Below are 25747 nucleotides of genomic sequence, written 5' to 3' on the forward strand. Positions count from 1 at the left end.
TTTAGATGGTTTTCTAGGGATGGACAATGTATTGGTACTATATTGGTCATCCGTTGATCTTTTTAATTGATATTTTCGATGACTGAACAAGCTGTTAAAGCTGGTCAGTTTTGAGGGTTGTGGGAAGTTGCTGACTGAACGGCTGAACCAAATTAACACCAGATTTGCCATGCAGGGAGACCAGCTAGACCAATTTAAAACCAAACTGATTGGCTATATACTGGGAGACCAGCAAACAAGTATAAACCAGCTAAGATTAGCAAACCACTTTTGGCTGGATTCTAGGGATGCACAATATATTGCTACAATATTGATTATCGGTTGATATTAGAGATTTTTTTATAGTTTTTTTTTTTTTTTTTTTTTTTAATTGGTCTAAGACCAGCAAATGACTTTAGACTGGTTTCTAGGGATGCATAATACATTGGTCCCATATTAATTAGCGGTTGATATTAGATATATTTTAATTGATCATATTAATGGCTGGCTAAGCTGTTTTGGCTGGTCTGTTTTGATGGTTCTAGAGGGTTTTGCCCACTTTTTACCTGATCAGGTTGACCGACCAGCTAAACCAGTTTAACTCCAGATTAGTCATGCTGGAAGACCAGCTAGACCAGTTTAAACCAGCTAAGATCAGCAAACCACTTTAGGCCGGTTCAAACTTTTTTTTTCAACAGGGGTGTTTTAGAAGTAAAAGTTTAGCCTTTACTCTCTTCTAACTCTTCATCTAATCCAGTGTCTTAGGATCTTTAAATGATAAAAGAGTTGAAATATCACTGTATTAAGTATTGAGCTATAAGATGAGAGCTAAAGCATCATAAAAATGCACCAATACACTCTACAATATTGTTTAATCAATTAAAATCTATATTTTTAATCTTAAATCAACATTTTCCCTAGTCAGTGTGCATGGTGTGTGTACTTACATGTCTAACTGTGTTTATGAGTTGTGCTGGTGGCAGTCATTAGACTGTGTGCGCTTGTGTGTCAGTTGACGTCTCCATTTCCGATAAGCTGTGCAAAAGTTGTGAGTGGCGTGTTCCCGGGAACACACGGGGGCTCCTGTGAGCAGTGTTTGGGCGTGAATGAGCGTGTTCTCAGAGGCCTGGCCTTGGTGTGTTAATTGCAGGGAAGGGGGGCAGTTTTGAGCACTGCCTGGCGGAGGCTGACTCTCTCTTAGAGCAGTCGCTGCGCCTGGAGCAAGCTGGGGACACAGCTACAGCCCTGGCGCTCTCCCACCACGCTGTGTGTAAGTAATTCTAACCTGCCTCTGCTTGCTACGCCCAACTCCTACGCTATCTGCTCGGGTAACCGTCACTTACCCAATATATGCCCTTTCTAGGTCCATTTTGTAAGAAAGCAGCTCCCAAAATATTCATGTCCTTGCAACACGACACAAACCCACCATTAATACACTGCCTTCCCTTCCTGCAGCACCCTGTGTGTGTTTGCTTCTGTTTGTCACTCTGTGTGCTTGTTCTTCTCGCTTATGTGTGTGGCATATTATTTGTCATCATCCAATCCTTCCTTTAGGGATGCACTATATATAGGTACACTATCAGTTAATATTAGAGAATTTTGAATTGATCTTTTTGGTGAAGTTACCCATGCTTATTTTAATATTTAGATTACATCTATATTATGTTTAGATTAGATACACTAATAGATTCATAATACTGCTAAATGTAATCTTTAACAAATCTCAAAATTAATATCAAATTTCATACTGTACATCATGTTTTGATGCCTAAATTAGCTTAATTTTTAATACTTTGTATTTAAAATATACTACAACATTTAGTTGTGTTTATAGTATAAATAGTATAGAATTTATTTATTTAGTTATTGATTACATGAAAATAATATTCGGCTTATCTGTATTGAATAGAATTTATTTATAATTTAATTTTTATTTAAATGTATTTATTTATATTTATTGTATTATATGCATCTTATAATTTTTCTATTTTGTTATTTCAGTTTAATACTTGGTGCATCCCTGATTTTGTTCTCTTAGAGCTGTGATCTGAGTCACCTTTTGGACAGATTTTCACAATCTGATTGGATGACTGGGCATGTGGCTCTGCCTGTTGATTGTTAATACCACTAATAGTGGTGTGCTATTGAAAAGCGCTTGGCTTTTGCTATTTGAGAGCACTGATCTGTGCCAGACAGAGGCTGGAACCATTTTAATCTTTTTTTTTTTTTTTGTGAACATTTTATTCTGTGCGTGAGCCCTTCATTTGGATCACCATTTGAATGAGCCTTACCCACAGCCACACGTTAACAGAGCTGAAATCCGTTCTGGATTCACCATCATAACATTCCCGACCCCTATAAATCCCTTTTGGTGGAAGGATTGGATTGTGATTCTGCTAAGCCGTTGTGTGTGGATACCGCCACACAATCCTGTCTAAATCTCTCAGCACTCTTCAAATTAAAACAATAAAGGTGGCTGTGTATCTCGCGCTTACCTGGAACAACAACATTTTTGTCCGAAGCGCTGGCATACCTGCTTGAATGATTAATGAGCAGAGGACAATTTCAGCAATGCAAAACTCTCCACAAAGCTATTTATACCACTCGCAAACCACTATCCAGGTCGGCAAACCCTCCATCTCTGTCTCGCTTTGCTCACAGTGTGTGCGTATATGTGCGTGCATGTCTGTATGTGTGCGGCACAACACTAATATATGTAAAGGGAAGACAGCTTTTGTAAATATTTCCACTCTTTTAGATCCCTGCAGCCCTTTCGCTGTCTCCTTGAGACACATCTGATTTGGCCCAAAGCGCATATAGGCCTCTAAGATCCAGTGGCAGCCTATAAGGTCATGCCTTCATTATATAAAATAATAGTTTCCTGTTCCTCTGGCCAAATGAAACCAACACTTGCCACAACCCTACAATCCATCATTGGTTTTGTGTGTCAGCGTTTATATGTTTGTCCTGGCTGTTGCTCCTGCTAACTGTGTCTTCAGTCTGTGGTGTGCCGTCCTAAAACTTCGCCCCTTTGCATCTCCCAGAATGCCGTCAGCTCCCTTTCAACCCATTGAAAGCGATGCACGTCATCGGCAGTTAAAGCTAGCTCAGGCGCAGCTGGTGTTGACAACAGTAAATGTTCTGAAAATAGCTTTTTTATGATAGGCAGAATTAATGCTAAACCAGACTTAAATGAAACGGGTTCAAGGAAACCATGGCAACACTAACCTCCCATGCGGTTTTCCATGTTACAGCCCCAGACGGGAGAGCAACCAAATCAACTGTTTCTTAATGCAAACTCATTTTGGAAAGGCAATTAACAGTTAATCAGTGTGATGGATCTCAACATGTTGTTTAGTACACATTGTGAATGAGGGCTTAAAAGCTCAACTACAGTCGTGGTTTCTCTCTTGTCGTTCAGCAGAGCAGCCCAGTGCTTCTCCATAATATGATCTTTCTGAACTCTGTTTATGTCACTCATTATGGATGGGTATGTTCAGTAAGCAAAACACTGCAGGCAATGTTTTTTAAATGAAAATGTGAAATTGATGAAACTCAGGGGCGTCATGCACCTAGTTTTTTGAGCAGTTCTGGAGCTATAGGCAAATAGCTTTTGTGTAATGTGCAAGAAGGCCTGGGTTCAAATTCCAACATAATATACAATTTTGTTTTAAAAAAACACGCAAAAGTTCTATTGATCTTATCAGCCAGCAATCACAATGCAATTTTTGTTGCATGAAAAAAGAGATTTGGCATTGTGATAACTCCTTTGTATGCTGCTGATCATTATTATTATATATTTTTTTATTATTATTGTTGTTGTTGTAAATGTAATATAAAATAATATTAAATAGCATATATAATATATGTAAGCAATAAGGTACGAGAGGCTGTGTTGTATTGTGAATAAGTCACGGCAGTACCTTCGAGTACCTTATTGCTTCGAGCCTCGAGTACCTTATTGCTTTTATAAAACGGTTACCACACAATACAAATATTAAAGCCAAAAATATTTATCAATGCAACTTTCATGAAGTAAACTTTCACTAAAGCTTTCCGTCCGCCGGAAAAATAGTCCCATGACCGTGAACGGCAACAGAAGTTACATTATTATGCCATTAGATGGCAGCAAAGTCTTTATGAGTGTGTCAGTCAGTAGCGAAGACTTTTACATTGAAAACACTGAATTGTTTTGAACACGGAACAAGACGCAACTGACAAATGCTTTGACTAGCGCTGTCAGTCATGGGAAAACCCCTTAACTGTTAAAAGGACAGGATAATACATTGGACATTTAAACAGATTTTTTATTATGAACATAGGACTGACCTGAAGGAAAATGCTAAATCTGATATAATATAATATAATATAATATAATATAATATAATATAATATAATATAATATAATATAATATAATATAATATAATATAATATAATATAATATAATTTTTAAAATAATATAAAAATATTAGAGAGAAAAAAGAAAGCTGGTAAAAAAAAAAAAAAAATATATATATATATATATATATATATATATATATATATATATATATATATATATATATATATATATATATATATATATATATATATATATATATATATATATGTTTTGAGCAGCCGACTGAATTTTCTGTTAAAGGTCAACCAGATGGACTGACCAAATGTAGACAGGTGAATTGTTTAGACAGATGATTTCTGCCACAACACTTTTTTTATGTACCAGTACTGTAATTATGAAAGTGTTTTTTATTTCAATGTTAGTTTTAAATTGGGCATGACGCTTCTGTTGAAAGCTACCGTATAAACGTATTACATGCAGTCAACTGTGTGACAACATTGATGAACTAACTTGCAAAGCTTTGCCTATTGAACACAGCCTAGACCTCACTCTGTGGTGAAAGGTGGAATATATCCTGCCATCACTCTGTCCTCTTTCTTTAAATTTCACTACTTTGTCGTTTCTATAACAAAGAAATGGTCCGCATGCCGGCCCCTCATAACTCGGCTCTTTCTTTTCTGCATTTTCTTTTCTTCTGCTCTTCTTTCCTTTCCCTTTTTGTTGTTCTTTTGCATTATAGCTAAACTAAGATTTTCCATGCATGAGGGCAGTGCTAACACTCATAGCAGGACTATGGCTGCTGACGCCAAGCTGCAAAAATGCATGAGGAGAGCGCGGGGCCTACAGCAGCGCATGCAGCAACAGCAAGAGCAGCAGCAGGAGCCCAGCCGCCCACAGGGGCCCAACAGGTACCTGTACTGTCACCCTGTGTGTCCAGCTAATCCGCTTGTTCAGATCAGTACTCTTCCAGACCCCCCGAGGGTTGTATGGTATAATGATACAAAATCAGCACCATGGTACCAAAATTTTTTTAAAAAGTATGATACCAGCATACAAACATAGTTTATGTAACTTGAAACGTGAAAGCAGAGTTGCTGTATAAGGGTGTGAAAAAGCATTGATGCACGATTTGAGAATCAAAATGAATTGATTATGGAATTTATAAATCAATTATTATAATAAATTGTTAGCATAATAATACCCATTGTGTTGCCAAGAGCATTTAAAACTTCATGCAAGACTGAGGACTGTTAACTGTTATTTTGCTTAAACAGGATATATAACCTTTATGGACCGGAATATTTTGATTTAATAAGAATATATTTAAAACAGCAATAATTTATTTGTAAACTAAATGCTGAAATGCACCTTTTGATGATCATTGTTTTTCATAAGTTATGAAATATGTTATAACTTGTTGTTTATTCCATGACAAATGGGCCTTATCTGTCAGATTTCATGTATATTTTAGTTATTAGTAAATATTCCAGTTACATGATATGCAAATCTGTTATACATAATACAATGGTCTACCTAACATTTGTTTGTATGGTAGTATCGATACTGAGGTACCAAAGCTGGTATCATACCGAAGTCAAAAAATTACAGTTACAGTGTGTTGGATGTTTGTTGAGTGGTGATGAGAAAAGGCTGTGTTGTATTTCTGTTTTATGTCTGTCATTGTAATGCAGTGTTATCTTAAAACATCTTTCAGGCATTATCTACTGTAACTGATCAGTTTGTTAGAATGGCAGTTGATATTTCACTCTCACAAAGAGCCATAGTTGCTTTGCTGGATCTTTTAGAGGTTCATTTTTAATTTAAAATCACACATACAGACCAGGATGGGTGTTAACGATTCCTGATAAGCCCAAATATTTAAAGCAGAAGGCAGTCAGCTGAGTTATAGGCAAACCCAAACTAGTGAATAACTAACCACCGATATTACATGCACATGGCATGCCACTTTACTAATAAAGTAACCTTCTAGAACAATGCAATGGTCACTGCTGCAGTGTGTCCCATGGAATGCGGTTGTTTTACTGTATTTGTTTTTTCTTGTTCCCTGCGTTCTCTTTCCCCTCCATTGATTAAAGGTGTTGATGTGATGTATGGCCTGACCTGGCCAAAGCCCCTTGGGTAATTACCCAATGTAGTGCTTGAGGAAGTATTTACAGTAAATGAGCACTCTAGCACATTAATCAGGGATGTTTACCTCTCTCAGTTCATTTGCCTCTAAAACCACTCTAGGGCATGCAGCAGCCAGGAACCACCTATCACCCAGTACTGCTTTCTCAATTTCTAAACCAGTGATTCCCAACCATGGGTATCCCAGGGGTACTTGATGTAAGCAGGTTCCAGGCAGCATTGTGATTTTATTTTATTTTATTTTTTATTTTTTTATTTTATTTCTGCAACAATGTACTTTACTCATATTGTGGTTCTCCACAGCAATTAAACAATGTTTACTTTTTCAGTGAAATCAAATGTCTCACATAATCAAACCAACCTTTAAAAAAAATGTATATTGTTATAAAATTAGATTGTATAGTTTTTCCAACCACTTCAATTTGAGATAAAGCTACTTAGAATATTATATTTCCTCCTACGTAATTGATAGTTTTTAGGTTTTGTGAGTAATTGTAATAATGATCAATTTAAAAATATAAATAATTAAGTTAAGAACACATTTCTGATTTAATGCTAACGAGGTATACTTGCCCTATTAATGGAGCCGTGGGAGTCCGTAAGAAAAAAAGAAAAAGAGAGAAACAACAAATCTAAAGGATAAAAGGGTTGTCTAGGCTTGTATGCTTAAGACTGTCATATCCAGCTTCAAAAGCATGCTTGCCTTGCTAATATATTAGAGATTTGAAAACCCTTTGTCTGTGAGACACCATGAATGTTAACAGTGTCAGTTTCAGGGATCCCTGTACAACTGTACTAAAAGCAACAGCACAAACGGATTAAATGCACTGAGAATTGTGTGTTTAGATCTTTCAGAGGCTTTTTACTGGTATTAGATAAAGATTTATCTGAAAATGAATCTATCACACGGGTCATCGGTGGGTCGCTGAGGGCCAGTGGAGATGAAGGAGGATTGATGGTATTTTGATGGATGCTCTGCTCTGCTTTATTAGAGGTGAATGCAGATAGTGAGCAGGTTTCCCTTCTGGAGCAAAGCCAACTCTCATTCCCGTGCTCTCCATTTCTTGGGAGCTTTTGGGCGTATTTATGGCTGCTGTAACTCTGGTTTATTCAACGACTATGAAAATGATGTCAAGGTCGCGTAGTGCGTCAGCTGTGGAAAGCACGTGGGAACTGTGTGTGTGTGTGCATTCTATGAGAAGTGGCTCATGAATACTGGTGTGAAGGACACAGGTCTCCTTGAATTTGGTCCTTGGCAGCAACTTAACATTTTTGAGTTAGAAAATGTATTAGAATGGGTTTAAGACAACAAAGCCATTTTTAGGTAGGATTGGACATTGACATAAATGAGTGTTTTGAGAATGAATGGGTATTGTTTTCCCTTTAAGGTTCAATTTTACAAATATTCCTAACACCCAATTGGTCTTATTGAAGACTCGTTAGAACTCGGCTTCTTATTTTATGTTTTGTTTGGCTTTATGAATGAATACATACTGTATACGCTTGGTTGTATAAAATATCAATAAAAAAATGTTAAACCTTTCAGCACATGCACAGTGCACATTTTTATGCACAAGGAAGTCATCAAGGGACACAAAGTTTTGTCCTTCAACATAATATAGGGTGATGTAATGACAAAAAAAAAACAATTAATCTCACCTAATATAAAAGTATGAAGCAGTATTATCTTAGTATTATTTTATTATAGTATTTATATTTTCAGTAGTTTTTGTCTTTTGTAATATTTTTATGTCAGTTTTAATGTAATACAATTTATTTTATTAACTTTATTTCGACTAAAAAAACATTTAAAATAGTTGTAGTTACCAATAACAACACTGGTATGAAGTCATTTCAAATCTTAATGTTTTAATTACAAAATGTAACGTTAAAAACAGTTAAATGAATGCCTATAATTATTTAAAAAATGTTATTGATTTAATGTAATTAATTATGCCATTAATTAAATTAATTATGCCAATAATTTAATTAGTATCATTAATTCAGTGATAATAAACATGACTGTACTCATTTCACATGATAACCATGCTCCTTTTTTCAACGAGTGTCTAACCAAAATCCTTTTCTCACTCTTCTTGCCTTTTCAGTGAACACCCTGGCCCGGTCCAAGTATTGTTGACAGACAATCAGGAGGAGGTCTGGGAGACCAATCAGGTTTCTATGCTTGGCCCACCCTCTCCTCAACACATGAAATCACCCTCCTCTTGTACAAACTCCCCATCTCAGTCCTCTAGCCACCCATCGCTCAATCCTCGGCCTTCCTCTTCTCAGGGGCATTCCCAAGAGCCCGATGAACGCAGCAGTTGGTCAACCCAGAATGAGGAGGAATGGGGTGGCATCAGGTTATCAGACGTTCTCCAAGCATCAGGCATTCGGATCATGCCCATACGCAAACACCTAGCCATATCTCTACCTTCTTTGCCCCTTGATTTCTGGGGTGTTTTGGGAGAGGACGAAGAGGTCTCCAGCTGTCAGCACCCTCAAGCTTCGTTCTCTCAATCTCCAAATCCTCCTTTGTGGCATGGCACTGCAGATTGTTCAGACCGGATACCCCAATCCAGCAGGGCCACCAGTCCACCACCTGCCCCTGTTGAGGAGAAGGGGCCAATGCCCCGACGAGCCCCCATTTGGCAGCCCCTGTGTGCATCTTCCCAGCCATGCACCAAACTGACCCCTCCTGTTGCTGCCCGTCATTGGTCCTCTTGGAGCCTAGACCGCCCTGATGCTGTCGTCACTCCATACGACACACCACCTGACCAGAACCAGCGGACAGGAACCGCCCTCTATCAACACACACCTGGAAGACACCTTGCTCCTCACAGTCCCATTAGCACCAGGAAGAAGAACATCTCTAAGCACTCAAACTTCCAAAGCATGGAGCTGGAACCCACAGAGGCTGAGGACCAGGAACTCTCTGAATTGGACTCACTCTACCAGGCCAGTCTCCAGGCTGGCCCAGGTCCTGGCCGAGCTCTGCGTGGTACCAGCTCACCTGCTGTTGGGAGACAAGGTAAATTAAAGTCTTATGCCTGGTTTCAGAGAAAAGCTTAAGCTTAGTCACAGACTAAAATGCACATTTGTGCTGTTTTTACTGAAAGCAACTTGCTCTGACATGTCTTAAAATATGTCAGTTCCATTGTTTTGTCTCAAGATGCACACCGGTAATGTTTTTTCACGTTTATGAAAGCTACTTAAAAGTCCCTAAGCCTACTCTTGGCTTAGTCTAAGCCCTGTCTGTAAAACCAGGCTATAGATTGTCTCAAACTAAGTATGTTTACATGCACTTTAAAAGTTCAGTCTCAGACAGACTAAAGGTATCGTCATATTTACCATTGTTCAGTGAATTTTGGTGGGCAAAATCCAGTCCTTTTAATCCATCCATTGTTCACAAATTAAGATATATTTAATGAAATCCGAGAGGTACATGACTCGTCAATAGACCGCAATATGATTAACACTTTCAAGGTCCAGAAAGGTACTAAAGACATTGTTAAAACAGTCAACGTGACTACAGTGGTTCAACCTTAATTTTATGAACCGACAAGAATACATTTTGTGTGGAAAAACAAAACAAAAATAATGACGTTATTCAACAATATCTTCTGTGTCATTCTCATACGTTTACGCCCAGCACTTCCAGAACGCCAGCTCATTATTGGCTGGCTCCTGCGTCAGCATCACACGCATGTGGCGTGCTGCTCACTTGTGCAGCTTTGGCCAATACTGAGCCGGCATTCGGATGTAAACACGGAAGCGCTGCACTGTGCTTACTGCTTTACCTATGTAAGGATAATGACAGGGAAGAGAAGAGATTGTTGAATAAAGTCATTATTTTTGTCTTGTTTTTGCACTCAAAAAGTATTCTCGTTGCTTCATAAAATTAAGGTTGAACCACTGTAGTCACGTTGACTGTTTTAACAATGTCTTTCTGTTTTAACAAGTACCTTTCTGGACCTTGAAAGTGTTGTTATATACCTGTCTATGGGCGAGTAATAAATCTCTCGGATTTCATCAAAAATATCTTAATTTGTGTCCCGAAGATGAACGAAGGTCTTACAGGTTTGGAACGACATGAGGGTGAGTAATTAATGTCAGAATTTTCATTTTTGGGTGAACTAACCCTTTAATTTATGCATTGGAGACTGTAACTCTACTATGCAAAAGCGTGTCTGTAAATATAGATATTGTGAAAAGTTGATGATGATTAATATATTAACTAATGTAAACAAATTGAAGCATATGTTGTCATGATTTTCTCGGACAGTACCTCCTGCTGCACGAAAGCTGCTCACTGGAGTTGGACGTTCTCGGACCCCCACAGCTGAGCTTGAGAGAACCGCTTATGGACCACCAGGTTGTAGCAGCCCTACTGGATACATGAGCATGGTAAGAAATTAGGTACTGTACTCCTGTCTTTTGGTCAAATTGCAAAACTCTGACCAAGGTTCATTTTTCAAATCATGGGTATTTTCTTTCTCTGCATTTTTTAATATATCATGGAGTCTCATGTTATATCTAGCAGACTTGGCCACAAGTCCCTAATTTCTGGACTTATTCCTGCTGTTTTTTTGAACGCAACTATCTGTTGTTGCCGACGTCAGTTCCATTCAAAACACATTTCACACTGCAGGACATGTCAAGTCAAGGTCAAGTTAACATGCTCAGGCATCTGCAATGCATCGGATCATATCCCAATTTGCTTCAGATTTCAGGTTTTTGTATCTTTTCCATTAACTTTCGACAAGAGCAAAATTAAGAGCTAAAATCGTATAATGCGTGGGCAGCATTAGTTCAAATTGTCTAGCTTTTATTTACTTATTTTGTTTGTTTATTATTTGCTGGTTCTTTAATGAGGGATTGCTGTCTCTTCACTTTGTTTTTGTTATGTCTGCTTTCTCTCCACATCAAAGCCTGTTTTTCTTACCGTGCACAATCTGTTAGCACATGTTGATTTTGTTTGGGTGTTGTGTCTGGTTTCATCCAGATTTTTTTTTGCTGCAGTAACTCTTTGTTCTCTGTAGCCCCTGTCAGTGGCCCATCAAGAGCTGCAGTCAGGAGAGGAAGACCAGTATGACGCAGATCACCTGCGTCGTATTGCTCGCAGCCTGAGTGGAACTATGATAGGGAGACGCCAGAACCGCCTTGCTGTCTCCCGAAGTTTCGTAAGTATCCCACTCATGAACAAGACTAAAAAGGAGCTCCAACTGGCTTATTTAATCTGTGGAGCAAACTAATGGCTAAAATATGAGTGAAATATTGGGGCTAGTGACTGGCATTCAAGGGTTTGGTAGAGGGGCCAAAAGAGGGTAAGGGATCAGATATCTGCTTTAGAAACCTGATAAGAGTGCTGTCACATATGCAGAAGAGTGCTAACACGCAGCTACTGCCACTTTAGCTTGATCAATGTGTGCTGCCTGTCCCTTGTCAATCACTGCTGAGCTTTAGGTCATTTTATGTTCACTCTAAATTTACATCTACATATTTTCATGGCAGATGCTGTCTATCCCAAGCTGCTTGGTGTATATATATTGTGTTTTGGCATTCATTAATTTCTAATATGTAATGTATGCCAGAAATATATGAATTCATAACTGGATTGTCACATGACATCCGCGTACACTAACACAGGCAAGGACACTTACAAACATATGCACAACTTCTCATTGTCTTACTGAGTCATACTGCCATCCTGTGTCCATATGCTGTAACTTCACTACATTTGAAAAGAGGCCTGGTGTCCCATTTATAAAGACATGCATGTAATCATCTTTCCAAATGTAAACATTTGTATACACTTTAAACATGTCCATCTTGCTTCATTAATCATTATGTACATGAATGAGCACATATGAAAAAGGTAATGCATCAAATTTGGTTTGTTAGGTCAATCTTACTAGATCCTAGATCCTGACCATACTGTATATCTACATATTCATTCAATTTATTATCCTGTCAGTGATACCTTTTTATTATTCATTTTAGATTAATTAATTCATTAATTAATTTACATGCACTTTATTTCTAAGGCCATGTTCTCATTAAATGTTAATTCTGAAAAGAGGTTTAGTTGCTTCCAAAGACTGTACAGCTACTGGAGAATTTATGTATTTTCACTACTCTATACTATAAATAAAATAAATACTATCTAGTCCCCGCTTTTGCAATTTATTATGTTTCATTAATTTTTTAAATAATTATTTGTCATTCAAACCCTCAACAATTCCTTTTTATAAATGTAAGATTGTTGTAGTTAATTATTTATTTTGTTTATGTTGATATATGCTTATTTGTGACCCTGGACCACAAAACCAGTCATAAGGGTCAATTTTATTGAAATTGAGATTCATACATCATTTCATCAATTGATGTATGGTTTGTTAGGATAGAACAATATTTGGCTGAGATACAGCTACTTTGAAATCTATCTGAAATCTTCATGGAGCATGATTTTTAATTAATATCCTAATGATTTTTTTAGCATAAAAGAAAAATCGATAATTTTGACCCATACAATGTATTGTTGGCTATTGCTACAAATATACCCGCGGTCCAGGGTCACATTTATTTTTTAGGTTTGTAAAAAACAAAGATATAAAATAAGATTTTTATATGAAATATGATATATATGTAAAGTACAGTATGTATAGTACGGCCAATACGTGGATTGATATTGATATTGAATATAAATATTGCATATTGAATATTAATATATCATGTAAATGTGGTTACTCATTTCATCCATTTATTTACTCACTCACTCACTGACTTATTGCATTTGCATCACTGAAAGTCATTAGAAAATCTTGTCAGCGTGCACTGGCATACCAATGCATGAGCACAAAAATAGTTTGTACAGCTGCTTTTCACTTGCCGTTCGTGTAAGAACATTTTTACATCAGTTTTTGCTTTAAAAGTATAGTTTACCAAAAAATGGAAATTCAGACATCATTTAATCACCCTCTCATCACTACAAACCTGTATTAGCTGTACATTCTTTAGTCTGTGGAACAGAAGTGAAGATATTTTGAAGAATGCACTTTTGTCCTTGCAATGAAAGTCAGTGGGTCCAAAACATTGTATGGACAATGAAAAAAAAAAGAAAAAAGAATTTTCAAAATATCTTCTTTGGATCCACATAAGGAAGAAAGTAAGTCATACAGATTTGACTATGTAAGAGAGTGAATAAATGATGATAGAGTGCTCATTTTGGTGAACTATCCCTTTAATAAATCTCAATTTGTTCCTCATTTTTGACTTGGGATCAGATCTGATCTTATGTGCATTTTATAAATGAGGCCCCTGATTCTTTTCATGCCTTACTTTTGTGCTCCCCATCTTTTCCTCTTTCCCCATCTTACCCCTCTCTTTTCCTGTTTTTCTCTCTTTTGACTGAATGCACTTGTGTGTTTTCTCTGCCTTGTGCATATCAATGTCTGTGTACCTTAGCTGGGGGACTCCGGGGTTACACCATATCACAGCTCCATGTACTCACCTAGCTGCCTTCAGTTTCCTTTGTCTCATTCAGACCTCCATCTGCTCCAACCCAGCTGTCTTCATCTCCTTCCATCATCTTCACCTCTGTCTCAGCAGCCTGGGCCTTGCAGAGAGGCCCCAGGTAAAGCTCATTCTCGTTTTCCACTTCCATGACCACCTCCTCCATTCAAAGGGCCATTTCCTGCTTGTTCCACATTCATGTTTCTGCCATCGCATTGCATTTGAATCCAGGTGCCAGTGGCCACCCTGCTAAACAGTCTGCATTTGCTTCATTTTCGTTTCCTTACTGCTGTTGAAGGAGCTCCTCTTTTGTTGTTGCTTTTTTTTTCTTTGATTGGTCTGGATCCTGTCCTTCACACTCCATCCTACCCCACTGCAGGACGTCTCCAGAGGTTCTCCAAGTTTCTGGCTGTGTTTGACTGGCGTCAAACTGTCTCCAGTGGGAAGCGCTACGGTCCAGCACTGAGGTGTCCCAACCAATTGGCTTTGGATGCAACCAGGTCCTCCAGCCCTGGAAGGTTCCAACAGATGCATTTGTTCCTCTGGACAACCTTTCTGAACACCAGTCCCATTCTCTTCACAGTTTCCTGGAGAACTAGAAGGAGCACGTCCCAAAACCTGATGCCATCCTCAGTCACCCTGCACTCTGTATTGGTCCTGGGATGATGTCCTTCCGTTACCTTGCGCTAGTTGGTAAATCTTTCCATGCAAAAGCCCCCAAAGCTCGATCCACAGCATGCAGGAAAGAGACACAGAAACCAACTTTTTTTTTTTCCTCAAGCACTAGTATGGTGTGATGCTTTGGGGCTCAGGTGTGTGTGTATGACTAACCTATGGTCAGACTTGCAGCATGCAATGATAGGAGCGTGGGGTCCAGACTCGGACCTCCCGCAGTGAGCCATCCAACCCAAAGCACTTAACTTAATTAACTCGTTCAATTAACTGCAGAGGAGAATCATATGGTACCTCCATGCTGCACTAAACAGTAAATGTGTGTTTGTGTGTATGCGTGTGTGCATGTGTTGGGTAGTAAAAGGAGAGGGGCTTATTGTAACCTTGCCCTCTTTGACTTTTACAGTACTGGTAAAAAGTTTGGAAAAATTATGTTTTTTTTATATTTTTGAAAGACATCTCATATGCTCGCTGTATTTATTTGGTCAAAAATATAGTAAAAACTGTAATATTATTGCAGTTTAATATAACTTTTTTTTTTTTTCATTGATGGTAAAGCTGAATTTTCAGCAGCCATTACTCTTCAGAGTCACATGATCCATCATAAAACATTCTAATGTAGATTTGCTACTCAAGAAACATTTCTTATCAATAATAAAAAGGTTGTGCTACTTCATATGTTACGTGAGCACCACATCAGCATATTAAAATAATTCCTTAAGGATTATGTGACAATGAAGACTGGAATTATGGCTGCTGAAAATTTAGCTTTGCCGTCACAGGAATAAATAACTTTTTAAAATATATTTAATAAACACTATGTAGGATTGTTGGATTAAAATATCCAAAAACCACTAGAAAAATGTTATATATTTTATTTGTTGACTCTTATGCCAAATGTTTCCAAGAATGTTTAAATCCAGAGAAATAAGCAATTTTAACCAGGACACGGGCCATGTCCATGCGTCGCCTATCAATGACATTATACCTGCATTACCCTCGGTTTCATACCTAGTTTTATTTTGTAGAAACCATGTAAACACCAAAGACACTTTAGTATATTATATGTTTTATTAGACAGGTGAGCAACTGTTTGGAAACATTTATTTACAGAAAACTAATCATTGTTATATAGCTCAACTAGGGCTGGGCGATATATCGCATGCGATTGTCACGCGCATTTCGTCAGTAAAACCGGTTCCCTGATTACCTCTAAATCGCCATCACCTGCTTTCAAATGAAGCGGCATTTAATAGACAGAGCAGTAGATCACTGACAAGCCACGCATTATCGCATTCATTATCGCAGATGAATCGCATTCAATAATGAGCGCGATATTGCGTAGCTTGTCAGTGAACTACGGTTCTGTCTATTAAATGCCGCTCCATTTGAAAGCAGTTGATGGCGATTTAGCGGTAATCAGGGAACCGGCTTTACTGACGAAATGCGTGTGACAGTCGCATGCGATATATCGCCCAGCCCTAAGCTCAACACAGTAAGTGTTTTATTGTTTAAATCTCATTTTCGTATTTTACTTGTTTTACCATGACTAATATCAATCTAGCATACTGCAGTGTGCAACAAGTGTCTCATAGCAGCCGCTGAGCGAATACAGAGTAGCATTATAGCAACTTTAAATACACAAATGTGTCTAATATGATAAAACAGCGCTGCGTTACCCCACATACGCATGACCGGCGACTGCAACTTAATAAAAGCTCTACTGCTCTCGATCAGTGTGTCGCTTGTTTCTCATTAGCAATCGCTCCAGCAGCTCGTTCAGCTCTCACAGATCTCAGTAACACTAATAATCTCATCCATGAACATGATTTCTGCCCAAGTCCCATCCCGATTCTTTTCCACCGGCTGTAGACGTGAATACAACACCTCCCATGATTCCGCGAAATCAAGGCGTCATAAACTTTTCTTTGAATAAGCGACCTCTAGCGGCAAAATTTTACACATTGTGGCTTTAAACAGAAAACAGTTATTTTAAATTGCAATCATTTTTCACAATATTACAGTTTTTACTATAGTTTTAATCTAATAAATGCAGCCTTTGTGATTATTAGAGACTTCTTTCAAAAATATATAAAAACCAAATTTTTGACCAGTAGTGTATTGAAAAACACACTTTACCCTTCCTCCTCGCCTGTCCCACAGATGCAAATCCTCAGCAAACCAATGTCCCGGAATCTTCGCTTTGCTGAACTTCTTTTCCCAACTCTCCTGCAAACTTTTTTTGGTAGCGGGTGGGTTAATGTCATGTAGTTGCTAAGTACTTTAACCTGTACTAAGTGAATAGAGATGTTTTGTACGGTGTCATCTCTCAGCTCTGGTGCTTTTTGTCGGAGCAGGCATGTAAATCTGCGGCCCTGGCGTGGAGAATGGAATGAGACTGTCTCTTCTAACCTTTTTCCTCCTACTTCTCTGATACGGGCATTCCCTGTAGCACACAGCTGTTTTGTGTCTCGTGTTACAGGCAAAGACTGTGTACATGTTTGACTGAACATACACTAATAGATAAATTTATTGTTATTAAAAAACAAAAACTATGACATCTTAAGAAATATACAGAGGAATGGAGAAACTACGTAATGACGTTATGGAATGTTAATCAATTCTAGTGGTAATAATTATTATCTGCATTAAGACAAGTATAGTACACTTCAGAAGTGTAAAGCTGGAGAAAATCTGCTATTTTAATTCCATTGACAGTTCTCCCATTTATACAGGGAGATATGCCAAGTTAAGCTTCCTTTTTATTGTTTATTTTACGATTCGATTTTTATTTTAACTTGCAGTGACACTGAAACCACAGTTATGAGTCTGGCACATGATGGATCTTCAGGCCTGTAATAGTTGAAGGTTCTCATCCCATTCGATTTTGTAGAATATACATTGTTTCTAATAGATTTTACTTTTAAGCAACACCGCTGAAGAATGTTTGGACTTGATAGAGTACAGTACATGAAGCTTATGCAAAGCTTCACTAGACTGAAATTTGGACAGTAAGGGGCCTTGTGCAAGGAATGCTTTCATACTGTTATTCAAGTAAGATTTGTGAGATATATAACGAAAATCTAATACTGAACAACAGATGTTGTATCACAATATAATATGATTAATGTGGTATTTAACTTTATTCATTCTAATCATATTGTGCTGTGATATGTATTTTTTTTTTCATTAAAAGCCTCTGAGTGCTAAAATATAATTTATTATAAAATATATAACTTAAAGAGAAATAGATCTTATTTAACTTTGTCTTAACCAAAGATTGGCTCTAACACAAAGATATGTTGTTGTTTTTTTGTCATTTATTCATCTTTACTTTTGTTTAAAGGATGTTTGAGAATGTAGCAAAGGTGGTGTATGAGTATGCTATGCAAAATGCTCTCTCCTGATCTACCAGCAAAGAGTCAGACTGGGACAAAATCAAATATTTTTTCTTCTTTTCTTTTCCTATATACTGGAGAAGAAAATGATTTCCTGCTGAATTGTTGAATCTTTACTTATTAATGTCTGTACAGTTAACAGCCTTTGAATGCGAGTTGTAGCCAGTGGGAGGTGGATTTCTCAAAGATGAAATGGCATTTCAAGGGTTTTCCATTTCGGGACTCGTTTGTAAATGCTTGAGGTTGAGTGAACTTGTATTTTTGCAATAAAGTTATTACCAATGCACTCCAGCAGGGGCGCTGCACAAACGCCTACACTCTGTGTCTGAGTGTTTCTTTTTTTTCATAGGAAATGTTTTTCTCTTATTACAAAGTCTATATCAAATGCTATTGTAATGTATACCATTTCTAAACCTCTCACAATGGGAGTATTGAATGAGCATCCGGCTAATTTCTCAACATATGATCTGCATCGTGCCAGTCAGAATTTCTCTCTAATGCTCTAATTCAACTTCCATATTCACAGTGTAAATTATACTATAAAAAGTGTTTGTCATGCTTATGTATTTCAATAAGATAAAATGTGTAAAATCATACATTTCTTTAGCTCAAATCGCTTGCAGTCATTTTCAGGCTGGTACAGCTAATGTATATACATTTTAGAGTAAAAAACTTATCAAAAAGGCAGGACTTACATTCATACACTCTTAAAAATAAAAAGGGGGTTTTCGCAACGATGCCATACAAGAACAAGAAACTTTCAGTAATCAGCTCTTAAAACAACCATTTTTTTTTTTTTTTATTGGTATTGGTGTAAAGAACATTTTAATAATCTAAATATTAACCTTTTGTGCAGTAGAAAGGTTCCATGCATGTTAAAGGGGACCTATTATGCAAAATTCACTTTTGGTGTTTGAACATAAATGTGTGTTGGCAGTGTGTGTACACAACCACCCTATAATGATAAAAATCCAACATCTCTTTTTTTTTTTTTTTTTATCCCTATAAATCATAAACAGTGTCTCAGAACAAGACATTTCCAGATCCCTGGCAGTGTGACGTCACATTAGCCACAGGCCCTGCCCACGGATGTTGACAGACATTGCCATTTAAACATAGAACCACCCTGAGCGAGTTCACAGCCAGTTGTACAGTCCACCATTGCTGAACTGACGAGAATGTCTCCCAAGCATTTTAGGTGTTCTGTAGCTGGATGGATTAATCCACATAGCTCTCTCCATTTACTCCCTAAATCTGAGCTGCTGAAGATGAGATGAATTAATTTTGTTTTCAAAGAAAATGCTCCCTCAACTCTACCGAAATTCGTTTGTCTGCGCAAATCATTTCACACCGGACTGCTTTGTGAACGAATGTCAATACAAAGGGTCAATACAAAACAGAGGTTGTGCTAAAAATGTGTTACTCAAGGATAGATCAGTAAACTGTTCATGATTCAGCTTACAGGCTCCAGAGTGATACTGGATATGTCAGTAATGAAGGTGAGAGCACTTTATTACAGTTAATCGGAGTTGATTTACGGATATAAAGTTTACCAGTTTATTAAGCATCACCCGAAAGGGCATAAGGTCTTTATATATTTGTTTATACTTAGTTGTTACGAGTGTTTCTGTGTAATTTGCTGTGTATGTTGATGATAATGCAAGGGAGAAAGAGAGAGTTTATGGATAGTATTTTAATGCACACGTGCACTGTGTTTTATTAAGCTCTTACAGTGATTTTCTAGAGTGAAAATGGACGCTTCATCTTTTGTGTGAAGTACAACAAACGTCATAAAACTCATCGGTAAAGTTTTGTCCATCATTCAGATGGGGTCCGATACAACAGGCTTGTATTAATATAGTGGAAGAAGACAATATAAGTTATAACCGTAATTAAACTACACTATATCTGTTCTACTGTATCTCAATGCAGCATATATTCGCAGTTTCTGACATTATAGTGCATCCTGACTGACTCCTGACACCGGAGAATGAGCTCTTGAAGCTCCGCCCTCTTAGGCAGAGCACAGCAGCTCATTTGGATTTAAAGGGCACACACTGAAATGGCGCGTTTTTCCTCAAACCCAAAAAGTGCCAATTTTAACATGCTATAGAAAATTATCTGTAGGGTATTTTGAGCTTTCACATACACTTTCTGGGGACATCAGAGATTTATTTTACATCTTGTTAAATGGGGCATAATAGGTCCCCTTTAAAGGTTCTTCATGGAACTATAGATGCCATTTTACAGCCATCATATTGAGCATAATGATTTGTGCTTTTGTGCTCAAACTGGGATTAATGCTATATTAAATTAACCACAATTAATTTTGTGATTCCAGAGCTGTATGTCAATAAAAATGGTAGTTGTCAGAGTGCATGAATGGAGGACTCAAAAGCAGAGGTTCGTGCAACAGTTTATTGGAAACTTTTGGGAATAACCAACATCCAAAGTGTTGTGATACACTCATGGACAAAAAGGGATGTGTGAGAGCTCCAGAGCTGTCCGTACAGACACTTGCGGACACAGACTGTGGAGACCACTTCAGGTGCGCGCCCAACAGGACTGGGAGTGATACAAGACTGAGAATAGTATGCGCTCAGCGAGCAGTATAACTCCTCGTCTAGGCGTCCTGGGCACACCAGCTGTAGTGATTTTGGACTAGCCTCACATGAAGGCACCACAAATGTAGTGATTTTGTATTAGCCTCACATAAGGGCACCACAAATGTAGTTATTTATAGTCTTAAATAATAATTTTAATATTTTTTATTAATATTTTTATTGAGTCAGATGATTCCTTCCAATATTTCAGGGCACCAGGCAAGGACTCTCACCTTGCCAATAAAGAACAATCCTGGAAGATTGTTGACTGAATTACAATTATATAAATTAGAGGAAGTTCATCATCTGACCAATCTGAAGGATTTGTAAGATATCATTAACTTGTAGAGCCTCTTACTGTATTATAAACACAAGAAAGACACAAGTGTAATAAATGGATTTTATTAACAAAAGAAATAGACGAGTAACTAACAACTACACTGTAAAAAATTTAACGTAAAATCAACAGTAACTTACTGGCAACAAATAGCCAGCAAGCTTCAGTATTTTATTCCACGGTAATATTACTGTAAATCTGACTACAGTAGTTCACAACATACTGTATAATAACTTACAGTATATTTATACTGTAAAATTAATTACAGTTCATGTTTTTGCACTGTATTTTAAAATACAGTAAAGTTATTATGCAGTATAATTGATTACGGTAGTTTTTATATTCACATATACGCATATATACACAACATATAACTAACTACAATCTGTTACATGCTTAAAAAATAATTAAATATAAAGGCTTGTATGCAAAAAAAAATTTCACAGTTATATTACTGATTATTAGATGTCACATAAATTATGACAACACTCAGAAGTCCATTTAAAAACTTTTATTACAATTTAATTCATTAAACGGTAAAAACACTCTCCAGACTTGACAGGGCCAATGCAGATCCCAGGTTTTTGCTGCCTATAGAGAACAAAACACAAAAATTGAGTTGCACTACAGCTTGACAGACATCAATGTGATAAACAGACTTGAAAATGACTTAACGTTACCTCTTTATTAACCGAAGAGCGATACTCATCAGCACGCTGCAATGTCGAACAACATACACGCTGAAAGAAATGAAAAACATATTCAACACTGCATAGACCTACACAGAGATATTCGTTTCACAATGCATCCCCTTTCTGAATGATCCTGATCTCCTCAATCCATTACAAAGCTAAAACCGCTCACATTTTATGAATTTTACAGTGTTCTTCAATAGCTGAAAATGACTTACCTCTTTATTAACCGAGAGAGATACTCATCAGCACGCTGCAATGTCGAACAACATACACGCTAAAAGAAATGAAAAACAAATTCAACACTGCATAGGCATCCTGATCTCCTCGATCCGTTACAAAGCTAAAACCGCTCTCATTTTATGAATTTTACTGCGTTCTTCAATAGCTGAAAATGACTTACCTCTTTATTAACCGAAAGTCATGCATAACATTAGTGCAACAGGTCGATTTCGAACATAGCTTTAGGCTTAGGCGCGTAAGGCCTTGATCGCGACAGGACACACACACACGGTGTAAGTTACACACAAATGTTCAGAAACAAGAACATTTCGATTACTTTGTTCTGAACTTGAAATTATTAACTAACATTAACAGCAAACCTTGTGATAATTAGTATTTGGCTAACGTTAAAGTTAGAATGTTTGTGTTACAAAACTACTATCAAACCACCGATTATTTAACGTTAACGTTAGTGGTAACGTTAAAACGAATATCTTCCCATTTGGGGTGAAACTTTTAGAAATACACATCTTTAAGATATTGAATAAAATTGTATATCTCACCTGACTGGTTCTTGTTGGTCTTGCTCATCCTCAAAGGCTCAGCAAATGAACTGGAAAATGAGTGCGGGCTGACGGTTTAGATGATTGGTTGCCAGGTATATCCCTTGCGATTCCGCTCTTTATGTAATTAGTGTGTTTAATAGAAAGCAAAATAATAATAATAAAAAAATATCATGGGAATTGATTTTATCTATTTACCTAGCCTATATTATTGACATCTACATCTCTACAACTACCTCCCACCCACAAAATTGTTGGCTATAACTTATGAGATTAGTTGGTTTTGTCAAAATCTGGCAACCATAAAGATACGCAATTAAAAAACACCCACATAAAACATTAAACTTTTTTTAACTATATGCTAAATGCCTTAATATATGGGTTACCTTATGAAACGATGTATTATAAAATTCCTTATAAATAAATATATAATTAATAAATAAAATTCCTTGTCTGTTGGATTATTACTGTCATCAATTTAACAGTAATATAAGGATTACTGTAATTATTTTCCCACTCTATTGTTTTTTTCAAAGAATAGCATAAATTGACAGCAACTGTCCTGTAAATAGTTTCTACAGTAAGACAAAGCTGGAACTACAGCAATAATACTGCAAAAGTTATAAAATTGACAGCAACTTACTGTAAACTGTTTCTACAGTAAGCTTTCTCTGATAATACAGCAATAATACTGTGAAAACAACAGAAATTGTTTACAGTGTACTGAATGGATAAAATGCAAAAAGATTGATAAATGCAAGTGAATGAGTTGGATGTTACTATGGCAGTTACAAGTTAATCTTATGGAAGATAAACTAGTTTCTGTAGAAGAAATAAGGTAGAGAGATTATTTGTTATTAACTGTTATCAGCTATGCAAAATCTAATGCAAATTAGATAATTCTATACTGACAATACACACTAATGCCAAGGTCTCTGGAAAGAGGTTTGGTAGGTGATATTTACGTCTGCCTGGTCATGCTGAATCCGAGGGTGAGTAGTGTTGCAGTGGGAAGAAAGGAGTTGGAATCCGTTTCACAACCTTGAACACAAAGTACTTGTGAACGTTGAACTCCTGGAGCACAGAGAAGGTCCTTTCCTGGAACACGCAGAAGAAGAAGCCTTGAAGGTTCTGATATCTCTGCAGATGATCCTTATTCTCTGGAACATGCAGACGGAAGGATCTTTAGATTCTGAGGTCTGTGCAGATCTGGTCAGTCTGGAACATGCAGGTCTGGAGGATCTCTGATGAGAGGATTTTGAAGTTGGTGCAGAAGATATTTTGAAGATGGGGGGGCTAAGCTTGTCGTTGTTGTCTCAGTTGCAGTTTTCAAACTCCCCAAATTCACTTCTTGCAGAACTTTCTTGTTTCTCTCTTTAGAGCTTCAGAGTCTTGAAAGAGCAACTTCACAACTCTATGGAGTTGGACTGAGCTTAGCACATCTTGGGACCAGAACCTTGAACCGGGACTGGAACAGGAACTGGAGCCTGGAACCAGAACAGGAAACTGCAGCAACCTGAAAACTGGAACGATTCTCTGTCTCAGAGACAAGCCATTTAATCTGTCCTTAGAAGGAGGGAAGTGCAAACTGGCACCTTTCAGATCCTTGATTGGATGATGCTGTCAGAGGTGGCCACTGGATGGCCCCTCTCTTGCATGAGGTTCATCCGCAAACTATTGGTCAGGCCAAGCGTGCTAACTTCTTGGTCCTCCTGGTGCTAACCTCCTAACCTCTGGACAGGGTCTTGTGCTGTGTGGCACCACTCTACGACTGCCTGGGGTAGGCCAATGAGCAACCAGTTTTTCCTTGGCAGGATCCATTGAGATACCCTTGGGTGAAAGAGTAAATCCCAGGAATGGAAGCGGCCATGTGTGAAACTGGCACTTCATCTTGGAGAATAAACAATCCTTAAGCAGCCGCTGGAGCACTTGCCTGACATGCTGGACATGGTCATACTCGTGTGAGAAGATCAGGATGCCGTTGAGGTAAACAAATACAAACCGGTTGACCATGTCTCTGAGCACGTCATTGACAAGTGCCTGGAAGACCGCTGGTTAGTTTGAAAGCCCAAAAGGTATGACCAAATATTCAAAAGACCGCGTGGGAGTGTTAAAGGTGGTCTTCCATTCCTCCCCCTCCCTAATACGAACTAGGTGATGAGCATTGCAGAGGTCCAACTTTGTAAACATGGTTGCCCCATGCAAGAGCTCGAAGGCCGATGACATCAATCCCACATGGCTATTCCCCATTCTCTCGCTTGCCCGATCATTGCCCGTGTGATGGTGAAGGCCACTTTAGATTGCTTCAGGGGAAAACAGGAGGGCTGGAGTGAAAAGTCAGAGAACAGTGTGACAGAAAAGAACAGCATGAATTGGGCTCACAAGAGTATGGTGTAGGTGGAATGGAGAATGGCCACCTCAGGTTCAGGCTGAGGTGGTACAATAGGAGCCACTGGAGGGTTGACCTGGAACCGATCAAGCTGTTCTATGAGCTGCGTTAGCTGGAGAGACAGCTCCGAAAGGCACAGCAAGAGGCAGTTTTTTTCCTCCTTCTGCCCACCCTTCCTTGCTGCCTGAGGACCCAGTGAACATCTGCTTCCTCTGCTGAGTCCATAACTGGTCAGTAGATTCTGTCAGAGTGTGTGAATGGAGGACTCAAAAGCAGAGGTTTAGTGCAACAGTTTATTAGACACTTTTGGAAATAACCATCATCCAAACCATCATACACACATAGACAAAAGGGTATGTGTGAGAGCTCCAGAGCCGTGTGTATAGACACCTGTGGACACAGGCTGTGGAGACCACTTCAGGTGCATGTCCAATGAGACAGTGAGTGAGACAAGACTGAGAACAGAGAGCACTCAGCCAGCTGTACAACTCCTCGTCTAGTTGTCCTAGGCACAGCACCAAACAAAGACTATACTGACTATAAGTAACTGCAACTACATGTTAACTTATTATAGTAACCTAAACCCTAACACCGACCTAACCCTAACAGTCTACAACAATCTGCTAAAACTCTAATGAGAGTTAGTTGACATGTAGTTGCAAAGTTACATTTAGTTAGTAGAATGTCTAAAGTGGACCACCAAAATAAAGAGTAACTCCCTTTTTTGGTTATTGCCTCTATACCAGAATGGAAGCATCCTTACAAAACCTGAAGTATTCTTGGGACTGCACTGTAACAACTGCTTAGAAGTGATGGCCACAACTTCTGTTTGTTTAGACAGTTTCCTCCACAAGGTGTCAGTATAGATAGTCTTCTAAATATTTAT

At 37.9% G+C, this 25747-nt stretch overlaps 1 protein-coding gene across 1 annotated transcript in view; it reads left to right on the forward strand.

The window, feature by feature from the left end:
* usp54b (ubiquitin specific peptidase 54b) overlaps positions 1–14571 on the forward strand; it is a 71915-nt gene extending 57344 nt beyond the window's left edge. Inside the window, exons 14-18 of the mRNA XM_067369537.1 lie at positions 5062–5230; positions 8579–9501; positions 10756–10877; positions 11513–11653; positions 14365–14571. Of these exons, the coding sequence (XP_067225638.1) occupies positions 5062–5230; positions 8579–9501; positions 10756–10877; positions 11513–11653; positions 14365–14451 (1442 nt within the window). The 3' untranslated portion in view covers positions 14452–14571. The remainder of the gene's footprint in view (positions 1–5061; positions 5231–8578; positions 9502–10755; positions 10878–11512; positions 11654–14364) is intronic.
* The last annotated feature ends 11176 nt before the right edge of the window (positions 14572–25747 follow it).

Source organism: Chanodichthys erythropterus, chromosome 19, assembly GCF_024489055.1.
Source record: "Chanodichthys erythropterus isolate Z2021 chromosome 19, ASM2448905v1, whole genome shotgun sequence".
Taxonomy (NCBI): domain Eukaryota; kingdom Metazoa; phylum Chordata; class Actinopteri; order Cypriniformes; family Xenocyprididae; genus Chanodichthys; species Chanodichthys erythropterus.